The following is a 17949-nucleotide window of genomic DNA, read 5'->3' as shown; positions in this document are numbered from 1 at the left end:
TGTTCTAACGGGAGTAAAAGTAGCAATTTCCATTTTAAGTCGCATAGAAATTTCTACGTTGTGCTACAGCAACTATAGCAAAATTAGCATGTTGAACTTTACTCAGGACAGACTGTTGGTGTGTCAGGTAAAGAGTTATTTGTTTGTTTATTTTAACTGTTAAGTTGTCACTTACAAATATTGAAATCAGACTAGATTGGGATTCATTTCTTTTATAATTCATTTTGATATCAATAGATCCAAATCTGTGGGTCTGAATAGCCTGATCGCCTGACAGTCTCATAATGTGGCCGCCATTATGCTGTGCAGGGAAACCAAGGACCTTTCACACACCCTGACAATAAAACATGTTACCTTGTGCAAATTTGAATATTTGTCAGACAAGAAAGTGGAGTAAGGTTCCACCGAATATTGTCAGCAGCAACAGTAGGCAATTACTTTGAGTTAGTCACAAAAGACCTGAAGTGGCCGAGGCACTAAAAGGCAAGACAGAGATCTAACATCATGTAGGCTCAAAGAGAAACTATAAAACATTTATGAGACAATAAAAACCTATTCATAAAATTTTCAGACAAAGGGTCAATCAGGTGCCCATTGGTAACTTCCTGTATGACAGGTGCAATGAGGAAATTGAACGCTCATGGTATCAGGACTTGGAAACAAATCTCATAAAAAGCATAACACAAGAATATTCTAAAAGGAGTGAGCCAGAGGAAAATAGAACATTCAACAATGCTCACAATTTGCCTCACACCCAAAGTTCATTGAAATGTTCAATGTTCTCCTATGTGACCAACAGTGTCAACAATAAGAACACGTCTGAAGAACACATTCAGCATTATTGTCATCCATACTAATATAATAAAGACAGAGCTCAAACCTTTGAGGCGGGTAATCTCAGGAGCCACAGCACCAATCACAACACCCAATACAGCGTTGGAAAGGGCAGTCGAAGCAGAAGGACATAGGCTATGCAGACACCCACCATATACATTTAAAAGGTAAAAGAACTGTGCCAGCAAAGTAGTCCATCGTGGGCGTGTCTGCGTTGTGCTGTGGGCGTGTGCTGGGGGCGTGACAAACGCTGGGGGCGTGTGGTACGTTCCGCCCTTCATGCCATGTCTCATCTCGTGTGCTAATCCCGCCCTGCTCCCTTTAAATACCCCTGCACCCCATAATCATAACCCACCCTTACTCCTTAAAATACCCCAACAACATTAAACACTAACCTTGTAAATATACCCTGTACCCCAAAACCCAAATCTATCCCTAAACCCTAAAAATACCCCTGTACCCCAAAACCCAAACCTAGCCCTAAACCCTATAAATACCCCTGCACCTCAAAACCCAAACCTACCCCTGAACCCTAAAAATACCCCTGTACCCCAAAACCCAAACCTAGCCCTGAACCCTAAAAATAACACTGTAAACCAAAACCCAAACCTACTCCTGAACCCTAAAATACCCCGGTACCCCAAAACCCAAACCTAGCCCTGAACCCTTAAAATACTACTGTACCCCAAACCCAAACCTACCCCTGAACCCTAAAAATACCCCTGTACCCCAAAACCCAAACCTAGCCCTGAACCCTAAAAATAACCCTGTACCCCAAAACGCAAACCTACCCCTGAACCCTAAATTACCCCTGTACTCCAAAACCCAAACCTAGCCCTGAACCCTAAAAATACCCCTGTACCCCAAAACCCAAACCTACCCCTGAACCCTAAAAATACCCCTATACCCCAAAATCCAAACCTAGCCCAGAACCCTAAAAATACCCCTGTACTCCAAAACCCATACCTATCCCTAAACCCTAAAACTACCCCTGTACCCCATAACCCAAAACTATATCTGAACCCTTAAAATATCCAAACACCCCAAAACATATACCTCAGTACCCCAAAACATATACCCTTATACCCATACCTACCTTATCCAAACATTGCTTTTACCATTCATGCATTTACAACGAATTTCGTTGTAAATGTATGCGTGGTAAAAGCATATAAAATGTAATGCCATGCGTTATAATGGCATTGCGGAGTCATGGTACTTTCGTAATGAAAGTATGCGGAGTGATGGTATGCGGAAAGAAAGTTGCGGAATAATGGGTGTTTACCCTCCCCCGGTAAGTACATTGGTGGCACGGTGGCACACATCTCCAGCAACATACTGATATTTTTTCACCACCCATTTGAAAAATGCACAGGTCTCTCTCATTGATGGCCAGCACCGAAATACACTTTTAGACACACCTCGCGCCACAAGTTCTAGAATTGCTAACTTTAGAGCTGGGGAGCTACGTTCGAATCTCGGCATCAGCTCAACATCCTGTGATTCCAGGTAAATCACTTTGTCTCCCCGTGCATACCACAGATGAATGTGTTCTTCTGTAATGTAAATTTTGCTCATGCCATGTTGTCGAGTTTGCGCTATATAATATTGCAAGAAAAAATAAAGTAGGGAAACTCGAGTTCACACACACACACAGCAGTGCACTGTGAATGGGAGCGTTTCACAGGCCTGTCACAGATAAGAAATGCTATCTAAACGAAATCCTACAAAACAATATTCTACTGGCCGGCAGCAATTCATACCCGGACAACGTCGGGACGGGCTGCAAGTATTTTTATATTTGCATGCACTATCACATCACAGATTTAAACTTGATGGGATACTGTGAAAAAGCTCAAACAAATGATCACAAAAGATGTTTCCACAGCATATTACAACTGAGCATGGATTAGGGATAAAAACTTCTCAATATTTTCACAATGTGCACAAAAGGCAAAGGATTGAATGCTTGAATTAATCTCTGGCATCTGGATATAGCCTGAATGATTACCAGTGGCTGAGATTAATCATGCATTCATCCATCCCTTTTTTTGTCTGATTTAATGTGTTGTCATAGGTGGATGAGCATGCCAAGACATCGGTCTTGTGCACACTGTGCCACTGGAACCAAGCTATACTTGGCTGGTGAGCCACAATAAGGTCAAAACCAGTCTTTGGTTGCTTGTGTTCTGTTTCAGAGAGAACTTGGTCTGGCAGTTCAATCTGGACTGTTCCCACTGGAACAGGGTCAAAGCAGATTTGCACATAGCTGGGTCCAACCAGAGGTGCCACCGACAGGAATTTCTGCCATCAAGACATAAATGTTTAGAGCAAGATGGCAATGAAAGACAAATCCATGCCATGCTCTTGAAATTCCAAGAGAATGGCTACTCAAAGTCTCTGACACTAGAACATTGTAATCGCATGCAGAAAAGACCTGATCAATATCTCAAACAATAAAATAATGTAATGCGCATGAAGAAATGGCTGTGAAATAAGAAGACCCACTTAAATGTATTTCTAAATGTAATCATGAAAGAACACTTCTCCATAAATATTGGAGAGTGCTATCTTTGGATCAAGATGGAAAAATTGAGAAGGGTGTATTCCTCAGATAACTTCTAATCGTCTCAGTCTATGGAAGGGAAATTCATTTCTTGACATTTTCGGGAAGAAACACCGATGATGCAAACCATACCATAGTAACTTAGCACAGTACAATAAAAAAGAATCTATAAATGTGTAAAACATAAGGTGTGCAAATATGAAAGTAATGAAAAAGAATTTGAACCAGGAAAATGGCAACACTCCCATATAGAAAACTAAATCACCTGTGAAACGGATCATTTTGTAACTAGAATGTTGCTGGAGATTGATATGTGTAGAGAGTCAATTATAATGTAAAAATACACATCCTCCAACACCTCTCAATAATAAAAAGCAATGGCTAATCATAGCTTATAGCCATGAGTTACCACCAGGAAGACAAGACACAGGCCTGAAACATTTTATATACTATGGGGCAGATTTATGAAAGGCTTGCGCCACGTTTACGCCGCCGTTGCGTGACGCAAGGGCACGGAAACATGGCGCATCCTTGCGCCCTATTTACAACGTGACGCATCTAGGAGATGCGTCACGTTGTACAGCACTGCGCCATGAGGAGGCGTTCCTGCGCAGGGGGGGCGTTCCTGCGCAGGAACGCCTCCTGAAAGTGGCTGAGTGAAATCTATGAGATTTCACTCAGTCACTTTCAGGGCAATGCTGCGTCAAAACCCTGCGCCTGCTTGAAGCAGGCGTAAGGCTTGAGGCAGCATTGAAAGAATAGGCCCCCCCAGAGCATTGCTGGAGCTGCGTCGCGCTTGCGACGCAACTCTAGCAATGCGCCACATTTCCGGCACAGATGCGTCACGCATCTGTGCCGTTTTTGCCCCATGGTGCGCCGCATCATAAATGCAGCGCACCATGGGTGGCGTAGCTGTGGCGCACTGTGGCGCATGTTAACTGGCGCATCCCTCGGGATGCGCCAGTTAACATAAATCTGCCCCAAAGAGTGTAATCATGTTCTTAAAATTCAATTGTAAAATGTCATTGAGTCATTCAGGACCTCAGTGTATAACTGACCTAGAATCTGTGCAGGCCAACAGAAATAATACCAATAATTATCTTTTTGTCCATGTTGGAGCATATGTAGAGTAAGTGATGCATGTAAGAGTTATCCATCAACACAAATCTGATGCAGAGCAATGTTTTAGTTAAAGAAAAATCTTTGAGCTACTAGATAAGCTGAAAACTTTGGCTGTGCAAATTAAAATATTCTAATGGAGGTGCAAATGTTAAGGTTGGGTGTCACAAATGGATAATCATCAAGTGTCACTGGAAGTCTGAAAGTCAAAACAAGTGAAAACATTTTAAGGGTCCACAGGTGTGCATGAAATGATTTCAAATGTTTCTGAACTTTCATCACAGGAATACACTTCTAAAGCACCAGGACCTTAAGATAGGTATTTAGTGACTCACATGATGTCAGGCAGAGGCCAACAGCTTGGTCCATTACAGGCTCAGTTGCTACAGGTCAGCTGGGCACTCTAGGAAAAAGGTCCCTTGCACCTTGCAACACATGAGGTCAGTCAACTGAACTTAATGACCACAGTCCACATTTTCCAACATTTTACGTGGTGGATGTGCCACTTTTTATGTGCGGCCACTACACAAAATGGTTTTTTTGAGTAACAAAGCCACACAAATCAGACTTGTATGGCTTTGAATGGGATTTTTTATGGGTGAAGCACAGGTGTTCCCAAGCATTTGGTGCATTGCCAGATTTACAAGGACTTCTAAATCTTGGAATGTGTCAAAATGCTCTGCTTTCCTGAACCAGGCGTCATGAAGAAAATATCTTTATTTCTCCTTGTTACTTCCTCTTTCTATGCATGCTGCATTCTACAACACATAAAGAAAGAGGGAAATTCCCTTAAGGATTGCCTTTCTGCAGGAAAGTATCCCTTCCTGCACAAAATACATCCTACCTTTAACGCAGGCCCCCTTGCACCTTCTGGTTGCCGGCATAGGGGCTGGGGAACCCCAATTGTGCCAGGGCAGGAAAGGAGCTTTTGAGTGCAATATCTTAGTAAATATGTTTCTTTTCAGCTTATGCTCATACATCCTGCAAAGCTACTTGCCTTGCTGTGCTCCATTGCGCGAATTGTTAGTAAATACCCCCTATGTCTGCTGAAAGTCCAGATGTCAGCCTCAGCATAATACACTCAGCTAGTCATGAGCAGACATATGGTCCATAACTCTGTTGCATTCTAAGACACTAGTTTTAAAGTGTAATACTTCAATTTTGGTTCGTGCATTTGCTGAGGAATTCAGTCAGAGAAAAATGAAAATAAAAAAATAAGAAGATTTGCTTTGATCCTGCAGAAATGATATTGAAGATACATTTTAACATTAAAGGATGCCAAAGTGTCTGAGTTACCTGTGATCTCGATGCTCTTTGTATCAATCTGAAATGTCTGCAAAAGGTCACTTTTATTTGCTTCAATGCCTAACACCATTGCATTCTTTATATTTCCAACTGGAATCAACTGCACAAAGAAAAGGTTGAATATGACAGTAACACTTCCATTCCTATAAAGAAGAAAGAAAAAATATCAGTAAAAAAGGCTAAAAAAAACAACTTGACTATCAGACGAAGAAGCCGGTACATAGCCTTTGAAGTAGGAGGCGTCTCAAACATTGCCCTAAGGCACGAAACAACTGAAAGGTTTTGTAGGAAAAAGATTTTTGATTTTTTTGGGCGTTTAATTTAGCGATATTTAGGTAGGGATTTAGAATTTTTTGATGTTAATTATGTCACAAAATAATGACCTAGAACCAGGTAAGCTAAAATCCATCAGGTGAGCATTGACATTTTTACCCAGATAGCTTATGCACATTCTTCCCAACCTGAAGCTCACCTTGTGAGCCTCCATTACATTCCTTTTATAGATTTGCGAGGATTTTACACAGAATGAATGAAGGTACAGAGCTGTAAAATCTATACAGCCATATAGATGCTGCATAAATAACATTACTCTGCATTTTATGCAGCTATGTGCAGTATGAGTAGCATATTACTCTGTCTTGCCTTGCACGATTTAAGTACCACTGTAAAGTATTTTAATCAAAATGGTTACTGATTTACCCGAAAGGAAGTCCTAATATTAGATGTTAGCATTGAAAGGCTGAGCAATTGGCCTTGCCAATGCTTGGTGCTACTGGCAGGTAAAAGCATGAAGCAAGACACACGTGTACGCACAACTGCCATTATTGGACTTTTTTTATTTATTAAGGAAACCCATTCTAATATGGACGCTGGTGTACACAAATGCATTGTGAGGCGTAGCTTCATGGGGAATGTGTTGAGATGCATGTACACAGGTTTGTCCTGATTTATGCATGAGCAGCCTTTATGACATCGAAGGCCATATTGAATGTACATTTTAAGGGGCACTTAGCCTTGTTACAATGGTGATCTCAAATGTTAAATTAGGGGGGGAAGTGCATGCAAAAACATTAAAAAAAGTAACTGTCATGATAGCACTTTGCACGCGCTTGGACCTTAATAAAAATAAATAAATACATTAAAGTAACACCCCAATCAGGATAATGAGTGGCTCAGGCACAATGGGGGGGAGGGGGGGGGGGAGCCAGTGAGAAGGATAAGAAAGCATACTTTTTAAGCCATAGTATAAAAAATGAGAGAGGAAGGAAACATATGCACACGGATGGAGTGCTCCATGCCAGATTATAAAATAGTCAATTCATGTACAGTGTTGTTGGATGCTATGTATCCATTCAGAGCATTTTTAGAATGAAATGCCTCACTGTAGGACTAACAAAATGGAAGAAAGCCGTTGAATCAAGAGCAGAGAGCTGAGAAAGTGCGCAAAGCCATCCATTCACATACAATGAACCTTACTCTTTTTATATAATATATAATGGAAACAGCTCTTGTCAACATACAGCACACAAAGCTTTTGGAGAAAAACACACTTTCACGATGTGACTGACCAAAATATAAACTATATTATTAGCAAAGCAGCTGGGTGAGTCCACACTGGCCAAAATACAGGGCAGACACAATCTGTGATTTACGTGCATCCCCGTTGCATTTTAAGGTCTGCCCGAAATGGGTAAAATATGCTTCTTTCCTTAGATAATTATATCACAATATTTTATTGTTGGTCTTTTCAATGTTCCTGTTTTTAACTAACCTAAATGACCTGATGTTGGTTCTTAAAAATCTCTCATTTAATCTCCTCAAAGGAGCTTCTGTCCCATTTTCACCCACTTTGAAAGCATGTTAACGCAATGAAGCTTGTTGCATTATAATACTGCATTGAATATTGTTTTTTTTTTAACTAATACAAAGAATTGAACTTTTAAATCAATAATTTGTCAGAAGCATTGGCAGTTTTTTTCTGAAGGAAAAGTTTACTGATGGTCACAGGGAGTAGTCTTTTTTTTATTTAAATAGTTTTTATTTGTTTCGTAGAAAGGGAGGACAACACAGAAAACAAAATTGCATATCAGTTAATGCCGGTAGGTGATGATTGACACACCTTACATATACCATGAGTGTTGACAAAGAAAGTTCTGTCATATCGGAACGGTCAATTGTATCAAACGCAATATTAGAATGTTGGCTTAATTACATGTCTCTGTTCCACTTGATTACAAGCCGTATAAGGACATAGGTTTACTGTGTTTGTACATTACAGTTGCTTGTTTCATATATCAACTACGAAAGTGATGCAATATAATATAAACACCAAACAGAAAAGAGACAAAGAAAAAGACAACATAAAGAAGAACGAAAAACAGGAAAGAGCAGGACCAAAAGGAAATCCAATGGGACATGTATGCGATCAACAGATACACTCCGGGAATGTCTATGTTGTATTTATGGAGAGCATCATGTGGTATCCTACATAACATGGATATGGGTCATTTCATCTGAAGTACAGGTTTCGTCACTCATGGGGGTTTAATTTCCATATATAACTGTCTTCTACACACACAATATCAGACCATGTTCCTGGAAGCTAAACTGTCCAAGAACAACAAAATTCAGAACACAAAATTACACCTGTCCTACATCTCTCAGAGATCTCACTCAGTAAAATCTTTGACTGCCTCAGATTCTCACATTTCCTTTCTTCCGGATTGTCTTTAAGCCCTAAGTATCCTATCTCCTTACTGGCCTGGTTCTCCAACTATGTTAATGTGGACAACCTATATCACAGGAATAAAGCTAACTACTGCAAATGTATTGGAAATGGGGGATACTACTTGAGGCATTGCTATAGTTTGTTTATGCAGCATTACGGTTTAGTGCCCATAAATGGGCTGGAGTTTGTCCTGGCCATCAATATTACCTTTTGATTATTTTCATGGAAACCCTTACTGCGGTGGTTGTCTCAAAAATATATTGACAAAGGACTTCTCAAGGTCATATAGGTTTATTTCAGAGCATGAATGAGTCCCAGTTGTGGGTAGAAGTAACAGTGAAGTTTGATGACAAAGGATTTATTCAACTTGCTTATGCTGACAATTTAATCCTGCCACTATGACTCAAATCGATTTACAAATATAGTTGATTAATCTGGAAAAATAATAATAGATGAAAAATCTAGGAAAAAACTAAGACTATGGGTCTGATTTATATTTCAGCAGACGGCTTACTCCCTAACAGCAGTGATGGATATCCCATCCACTGAGATATACATCTTTTAGAATATAACTTAATTTATTAATTGGCGGATGGGATATCAGTCACTGTTGTGATGGAGTATACTGTCCTCCAAAATATAAACCGTGCCATCCTTTATTTTGGCTTTCAAAATCCACTTTCCAATGGATGATAGATTCTCTTTTAAATGGAAATGTTAGGAATCACCTACACCTGTTAGTTATTATTGGCCAGAAATTAAATCTGAATCGTTATATTGCTAAACTATCTGTCTGATCTTTGAGTGTTAATAGTGGCATGAAAGGTTTGCTGTCAATCATGGAGGCCACAAATTAGACCCAGCTGTTTTCTGTTGTCAGTTGGAAATTAAGTCTAACCAAGTTACATGAATTAATAACCTTTACTTGTGAAAAAGTACATTTTGATGCAATCTTTAGGCAATGCATTCAAAGACTATTTAATTTGGGATCATCAACTCCTCACTGCTTTCTTGGACTTGTGTTGTACATTTTTCTTTAAAGATTCTTGCTGATATTTAATTTGGTAAACTAATTGTGTCTCTGCTGGAGCTGGTATGGCTTCAATGAAAGTCTTAATTTCCATGAATATCTATAAATCGAAGACACAAACTTTCTTCTCAATCGCCACAAGTAAAATAATGCAAAACGTGTAGTGGAAAACTGTACCTTTTGTATGAAACAGGCTTGCCTAGATCAAAATCTGAATGCAGCAACTAAAAGTATTTGAGATTATTTTATATCTGAGTTTTGAAAATTGAGGATGTGTATGAGTATGAATAACAAAAATTGTTGTTTAACTTATAGCACAATAGAATCAATATAAGATATTATATGCCTATGGTCATGATTGCTTGAATCACTCTGGACATTTTACAACCAATTATTCACCAGGCTGGTCGCAGGATGCTATGTGTGATGATAGAACTTTATCTCAAGGACTTTCAAATACGTTTTTTGCTGCTACGAAAAATGTCTTCATTTAGTGATCATTCGTTTTGAACGAGCTAAAACATACTAGAATCATTCATAATTGGCAGCTTGTAAATGTCAGTTGTGAATATCTAGGTTTTATCTGTTTGCTATGTTTTAAATCAATACTCTGTATTAACTAGATTTCTTGGTTATGACTCTTTTTTTACTTTCCGTCTGAAAGGCCTTCATTACTTAATGTAATCATAATCAAATGGAATATTTGCACTTATTGTATTTGTCATACATACCTCTTTTATTGTGATTGGTTTTAAATCTACATAATGGATTATTCTTGCTGCCTATTCATTAATAATTATGCATAGAAACAGCACAGAACCCATCCCCAGTGGCCCAGCCTTTATACTATGTGGAAGGGGGCCACAAGGCCCTCCTCCCTAGTATGATTTCGGCTCTGGAGACCCCATCTTTTGGGGCCCAGCATTTCACCTGGAGGAGCCTCAAGGCCCCTGAGGTCCCAGCTGGGTGCCTGTCTCCCTGTTTGCCAAGCATGACATCAATAAAGTCCTGCTTTTGGGGGTTTTCTCTTACACAGCTCTGAATAAAATGCACTGTCAGTTGTGCAACACAAATATCCCTGCCAGTTAGGCAGGTATCTCTAATTAGAGCAGTAGGACCTTTGCTGTGGTGGAGAGCTGAGAGCCTCCTCTGACCCAGAGGGCTGGCATATTGGATGCCAAAAAATTAATGACTCCCTAAATTCAAGGGGAAATATATAGTATAATGTTGATCTCTGACCTAGTCTCAGATTATTCTTGGCCTCGTTGCTGACAGTGGGAGGGCACTCGGATGTATGTAGTTAATTTTTTGTTTATTTCCTCTAAGTTACTCTCGCATATTGTAACCCAGCGTGCTGTGATGTTTACAGATGACTGAAGTTCTGCAATAAAAACAAAGGAAAAAAATTACACCCTACATTTCTGGAATTTGCTAAGGTGGCATTTTTGTTCTCGGTCTAGTTATAAATTACTAACTGCATACTGTGTGGCTGGGTTATGGGTTTTATCTAACCAAGACCATGTTCTGTATAAATGGTATTCTCAACACATGCTTCACATTTTTGCGGATGCATGCACTGTATCTAGGCATTTACACTGTCCCTTTAAGTGGATTTATCCCAGGGGCCTGTCTTCGAAGACGTAATACTAAAATTACCAGCATAATGTATTACCCTGGGACTTTTAAATTAGTCTAAGAAAGAGCTGCAGGATGTCTGCAAATAGGGGACTACAATGGAACATGATTCAGGATCACTCTGAATCTGAATTGCAGGCTTGCACAGAAATGTGGAATTAATAGTTATTTTTACATAAGTAGTATGAGTTATTCGTAGGATGTAGTCAATTGCTTTCTACTGATACATATCCATTACAGAGGAGTCTTTCTTTTATGGTGGAAACAGTTGGGGATAAATACACTTGGAGCCCTACAATGTCTTGCTTATAGTACATGTCCCCTGAACCCTGTTGTGTTCCACCTGTATTGTTGAAGCTGAAAGAGTGGAGAAGCAGTTATTTATTGAATAAAGTATAAGCCTAAATGAATGTAGAGAAATAGTTAAAGGTAACGGTACAAGACAAATGAAAACAGTTAATTCGAGTTGAGAGCATAAATAGGGCATGAAAGCTATAAAGGGAGAGATCTTCCAAAAGCAAAATGTAAAAATTAAGGGGCTGATTACGTAATGTTCCCCCGCCACCCTATCTGAAATCGTGCCCACCTGACAGACTGTCAACGCTTCCGACATAGGCTTTATGATGCGACTGCCACCACATGGTGCCCATATCTGAGGGCCAGGGGGGGCCGCTGTGGGTCTCCAGTGTCCCTTTCTACCAGCCTTTCAATGCTGGTGGGGAGGGACATGGTAATCCCTATGGCGGTGCCGTATTGCGAGGCCCTCCGCTGCACCCACAGGCTCAAGGAGCCCATGTGATGCATGGCGGTCAGTGTTTCCTACTGCCATCACACCACCCACCATCCCAAAATGGTGGGCGATGAAGGTGGTTCCGATGGCGGTGAGATCGCCACCGACAGCCTGTCATTGGTGGTCTTGCTGCTCTTGTAATCAGCCCCTTAGGGAGGGAGAAGTTTGCAATGATGTGGATATAAAAGTTATTTATGAGAATAGGGTAAAGAGGAAATGGAAGTGGATACAATGAAGATAAATGGGAGGGATAGAACCAGTAAGAGGTAAAAAAAAAAGTGGAATTTAATAGAGGGCGTAGTTGAAGCTACCAACATGGCTAGCACCATTTTATTTCACTCCTGCTTGGGCTCCTCTTTACCGGTCAACATAATCTTTCATCAATCCAGCATCTCAGGAAGGCTGATTGATTGAAACAGTAGAAAAATAGAAAGGCCAGTGGCCATGCCCAATCAAATCCTGGCTACTGATGTTGAGTGCCTGAGTTGCAGGGGCCTGTCTCGAATGTAGCCTTCTTGCCTTTCAAAGTGCATGCTGTGGGCCTGAATTCGGCATCCTGCAACTTTAGAGGGCTTGTCCTGTGTCTTGTGCCTGACAATCAGCAGTCAAGCAAAGCCTCTGCTGACTTTGAAGAGGCCCCAAGTACAATTCCACTAAGCCATTCATGTAAGGATGAGCTGAAATAGGGCAGGGCAGCATGACTAAGAGGCCAGTAGGGCCTGCTGCCTGATGCTGAACCCCCCATTATATTTCCTCAAACATGTTCAGCAGCTGTTCTTATGCTGCAGGAAAACCACTTGCTGGGTTCCCTTAAATCTCTAATGGCCATATTATGAGTCTGGTGACAGTGGCAGTCTCCCGACCAACCTATTATGGCTAGGGCGGTCAGACCGCCATAGCCCCACCTGGCGGTGCTGCGGAAGTCAGGAGGCCGCATAATACTTGGCTGGACTGCCACGGTTCCACCAAGCCTATTATGAGTTTCCTCTTTGCCGGAGGTGTCATGAGGGTTCCTCCTCCATGACCACCATATCGTAGAGTAAACAGGAGGGCACTGTAATACTTCTACATTCAGATGCACACAGGGGGCACAACATATGCCCCCCTGTGTGCATGCACCCTAGTTTCTGTACAACATAGACGTATCAGTCCATACCATGCAGGACCTTGTTTTGGCATTCCCATTGCTGTGCCCATTTTCCTGCCAAACAGTAGGAAACTCCTAATCTGGTGGGTGGTCTGACCACAAATGTGGTGGTGCGGCGGCAGGGCAGACCCCGTGCTGCACCACCAAAGTCGTAATCAGGCCTTAGGGATCTATTAGGATGGTGGGCCGACTTTCGTCTGTCCGCCACCCTAGCAGTGCTGGGACCGACTGCCAGTGGTGCGGCGGCCCCGCGTGGGAAATTAGGATGCCACCGTCGCGGTGGCATCCCCAATCCACAACATTGTGGCGGTCGGTGCTCACAGCACCTCCGGCCACAATGCTGTGGATGCACCTTGTGCGTTTGCATGCACAATGTGGCAGGCACCGCGGGGTGCCTGCCATGATGAGCATGCAAAAATACCCCACATGTGCGCTTCCCACCCCCCAAACCCCTGGGGGCCTGCAACGGGCCCCCACATTCAGGCACCGCATGCCTTTCCATGGTGGCAACGCTGCCATGGAAAGGTACTTCTCCACCTTCCAGACACCGCGACCATATTCAGCCCATTTTCCACCCGGTCAACTCGTGGACGGGAAGAAAACCGGCAGATGGTCTTTCCGTCCGCCAGGAAATGGGAGGCGGGTGGTCAGTAATGGCAGGCGGATCGCCACCGCCATACGGACAGTGGTGATCCGCCCGTTATTATAATAGACCCCTTCATTTTTAAAGGTTTACAAAAAGGTAAATACATAATTATACATTATATTATGTTCCTCCTACCTATTATGGTCTAGGTAATGATTTAGCACATCCAATAGTAATCTGAAAGTACATTCAGAGCACACAACAGGGCACCACGTGTAATGAAGCGGAGATTTTCACAGCAAATGATCTCTTCTAATGTGTATAAAATATTTGCATATCAAACGTGTTAAGTATCAATTTTGTATTACAGTCATAAAAAAGTCAGGCAATCAAACTCAAATGTATGCCTGGATGCCAAATCCTGTGCAGCACTGGATCTCTATCTGACAGGTGAGAAGCTGTTATTGATATATTATCCACTAAGCAGTGAGTAAAAACATAATCGTCAAATGGACTCTCCACTAAATTCTTTAAACAACTGTCCTCGGCTGTTATTCGACCTATGTGGACAGTACTTGCATGGGTCAATGAAAAGTATAGTCAGGATGAGGACATACATACTTCAGTTATGCCTAAACCTTCCACTTCACTGATGAATGTGGCTCTAAATATCTAATTTCCCTTAGAAATTCGAAGTGTTTACCCTGATAATATACCTTACCAATGTAATTCACCATCTAATACATCCCACACAAAGTGACTTTATGCTGCACCATGCTTGAAGTTATAACCTGCACAGACTACATATGGCCTTGGCTCATGCTCAGAAGCTCCCAGGCCAGGTCACTTTGATGCTGGTAGTTTTTGAGAAGGCATTTTATTCACTTGAATAGGATTGTCAATGTGTTAAATGGCATAAAAAGAAATCCAGGCGCTTGGTTCCTATCATACACTAAAATTCTATCTTGTATCAAGTCAGCCAAGTGCGGTTGTCTTCTCTTACCCATTTTGTCTCAAGCAGGGTACTAAGCATGGATGCTCAATCTTGCAACTTCTGTTCAACCTGGAAACGTAACCACTCATGAGCTAGATACATGGTCAGGGGCGAGTCCAGGGTCTGGACAGTGGAAGATGATCTACTGACCTTGTCAGGTACCTCCTTGTACAGGAACACATCTTATGAAAATGTTGATGAGCTTCAGCACAACTTTTAAGAATGTAGAGACAAGTCAGTAATCTATCCCATTTAGAGTGGGCAGATGGCAGTAGACTTGAAGTAAGTGGAGAAAGTATTCGGGAATATATATTATGTTTTTCGGACAAGATATTGATTAAAAAAATATAGCGAAACAAAAATATTGAGTGAACAATACCAGGATGCCAAAATATCACTGACAGGAATATCAAATTAAAAAAAATGTTTTTAGTGAGATAATTTATTTATTATGAACTTGCTGAAAGGTGTGTTTTTAGTTTTATTAATGTAAAAAAATAATGGATTTCAAACTATTTTAGTAGTGGGATATTGGGTTTTTAGGGTAAATGTGTGGGAGATTTTTAAAAAGCTGGCATTCTAATGTATATTTTATTTTAATACTTTAAGGCTATACAAATTTATGTTACATGTATTTTGTGATATTAATTACTTTTATAAATGAAAATGTATAGCATTATATATATATATTATGATAAATCATAAAAAAATGTAATTTATCAAAAATATTTTAACTTATATTTAAATTAAAATAATGTAAGTATAAAGTACAATAATTGTAATTTTTTCAAATAACATTTTTGAATTCTTTAAAAAAATGTAATTCACATTTTTCATAATTAAATTTTTCGAAATTGTTTATGTGGAAAAGAACAATGACATTGTAATAAAAAAATCGAAATTAGTTTATTATATTTTTTTAATGGGTAATTATCGGGTAATGATTGTGTATATAAAAGTTATAGTCTGTAGAACCTTGCATGAAATGCTTTGGATTGTAGTGGAAATAGTCATTTGTTCTCCTTTAATGTCCAACACCTTCTCTAAAGTGGCATAGATTGGAGTAGGAATGGTCAATATCACCCTTATATTGTCCAACACCTTTGCTAAATTGGTACATATTGGAGTGGGGATAATAAATGTCATCAATTTAGTGTCCAATACCTTCTTCAAATTGGTGTGTATTCGAGTGGGAATATAACATTTTACCCTTTTCGTGTCCAACACCTTCCAAAAGTGGTATAGATTGGAGTGGGAATAGTAAAAACGTACCCTTTTAGTGTCTAACACCTTCTCCAAAGAAGTATGGATTGAAGTGGGAAAAGTAAATGTCACCTCTTTAGTATCCCATACCTTCCCCAAATTTGTGTATATTGAAATGGAAGTAGTCAATATCACTCCTTTAGTGCCCAACACCTTCCCCAAACTGCTGTTGATTAGTGTGGGAATAGTAAATGCCACCCTATTAGTATCCAATACCTTCTCCAATTACAATGTCCGGAAAGCAGTGCACCAAAGTAGGTTTTCAAAGTGCTTTCCAAAGGACTCCTGTTTGGGAAGTCCGACCGACCGATTACAGTGTGTCCGAACAGACTCCCATTGACTTCAATGGGAGCCTGTGTTTCGAACAAGAACACAGGATCCCATTGAAAAAAGGGGTTGTTGAGGAAAACCTTGGATCCTGTGCCTGCCACACTGTGCATGCATGGAAAGGGGGGACCCATAGGCCTGATTCGGAGGGCTCCGGGTGAAGGGGCGCCTGCTACCAGCTCCAAAAGTCAGATTTTGGCAACTGATCTATGTCGGAACAAGATATTTGGAAAGGTTACCCGAATCCAACATCCTAATAGCTCGTTTTGAAATGCGGCCCATAGACCTGTACTTGTCGGCTCCGACAGACTCTATTACTCAGAATGCCATTTAGAACTGAGTCAGAAAGTTTTTGGACATCATAATCGGTTGTTCAGAAATTTTCCTGAGTCGGTCGGAAACAATGCTTCCAAATCGAATTCAAGCGAATCGGACTCCGTTCGGAGCCTTTCCGAATGAAATCGTAATCAACCCCTTGGAATGGATTGGAGTGGGCATAGTAAATGTCACCCTTTAAATGTCAAATACCTTCCCCAGATTGGTTTAGATTGGGGTTTGAGTAGTAAATGTGATTTCTTAAGGGTCCAACACTATCGTAAAAATTGTTTACTTTAGCCTGTGATTATTTCATTCTTAAAAATGTATGTGGAATCCCATGTTTAAATTATATTTATATGAAGTAGAAATAGTTTGTGCTATTTAGTTAGTAATATTGGTGTTAAGAAATATAATACCAAATTGTAACATGTTTGGATAAATACAATTATTAATTACATATTTTTAAAGAAAAAGGGCGTGTAAGACATTTTGCTAATTTTGTTTCTGTTTTAAAAGTTTATTTAATATAGGTTTTTATATTTCTAAATGTATACATTTCAATTTAAAAATAAACATTTATTTTTAATGCATTTTTAATATTACATAAAATATGTGAATCATATATTACATAAATTGTATATATTTTATACTAATATTTAATGTATACTTTACAGTTTTTTACATTTTGCAACTTGTTTTGAGATTTTCTAAATGTTTATTATTTTTTTACATTTTATCTATTCAACATTTTTATATTTTTTCTCATCCATCTATGTGGGGAGATAGTATTTTTTTAGGTTTATTTAGCGTCCATTTTTATTTTACTGCTACCTTCTATTTAGTATTCTATTTGTTTAACTTACAGGAATATCAACAGTAAACATATTGTTTTAAGTGTTGTTTTTAATATTGTTGTATAAAATATTGATTTAGCAAAAATTGTGTTATGTACTATTGTTTGACAGTGATATGTATATGTCTTTTAATGTACTGTGTTCAATTTATATGTTTATTAAAAAAAATGTTTTTAGTGAGATAATTTATTTCTTATGAACTTGCTGAAAGGTGTGTTTTTAGTTTTATTAATGTAAAAAAATAATGGATTTCAAACTATTTTAGTAGTGGGATATTGGGTTTTTAGGGTAAATGTGTGGGAGATTTTTAAAAAGCTGGCATTCTAATGTATATTTTATTTTAATACTTTAAGGCTATACAAATTTATGTTACATGTATTTTGTGATATTAATTACTTTTATAAATGAAAATGTATAGCATTATATATATATATATTATGATAAATCATAAAA

General features: G+C 39.5%; 1 protein-coding gene across 1 annotated transcript in view; it reads right to left on the bottom strand.

Moving 5' to 3' along the window:
- The window catches only part of TMPRSS15 (transmembrane serine protease 15), a 1377509-nt gene that overhangs the window by 1198713 nt on the left and 160847 nt on the right, over nt 1-17949 (bottom strand). Inside the window, exon 4 of the mRNA XM_086934040.1 lies at nt 5816-5967. Within this exon, the coding sequence (XP_086790166.1) occupies nt 5816-5967 (152 nt within the window). The remainder of the gene's footprint in view (nt 1-5815; nt 5968-17949) is intronic.

This window comes from Lissotriton vulgaris, chromosome 8 (genome assembly GCF_964263255.1).
Source record: "Lissotriton vulgaris chromosome 8, aLisVul1.2, whole genome shotgun sequence".
Classification (NCBI taxonomy): Eukaryota; Metazoa; Chordata; class Amphibia; order Caudata; family Salamandridae; genus Lissotriton; species Lissotriton vulgaris.
This window is presented reverse-complemented; position numbering and strand designations above follow the sequence as displayed.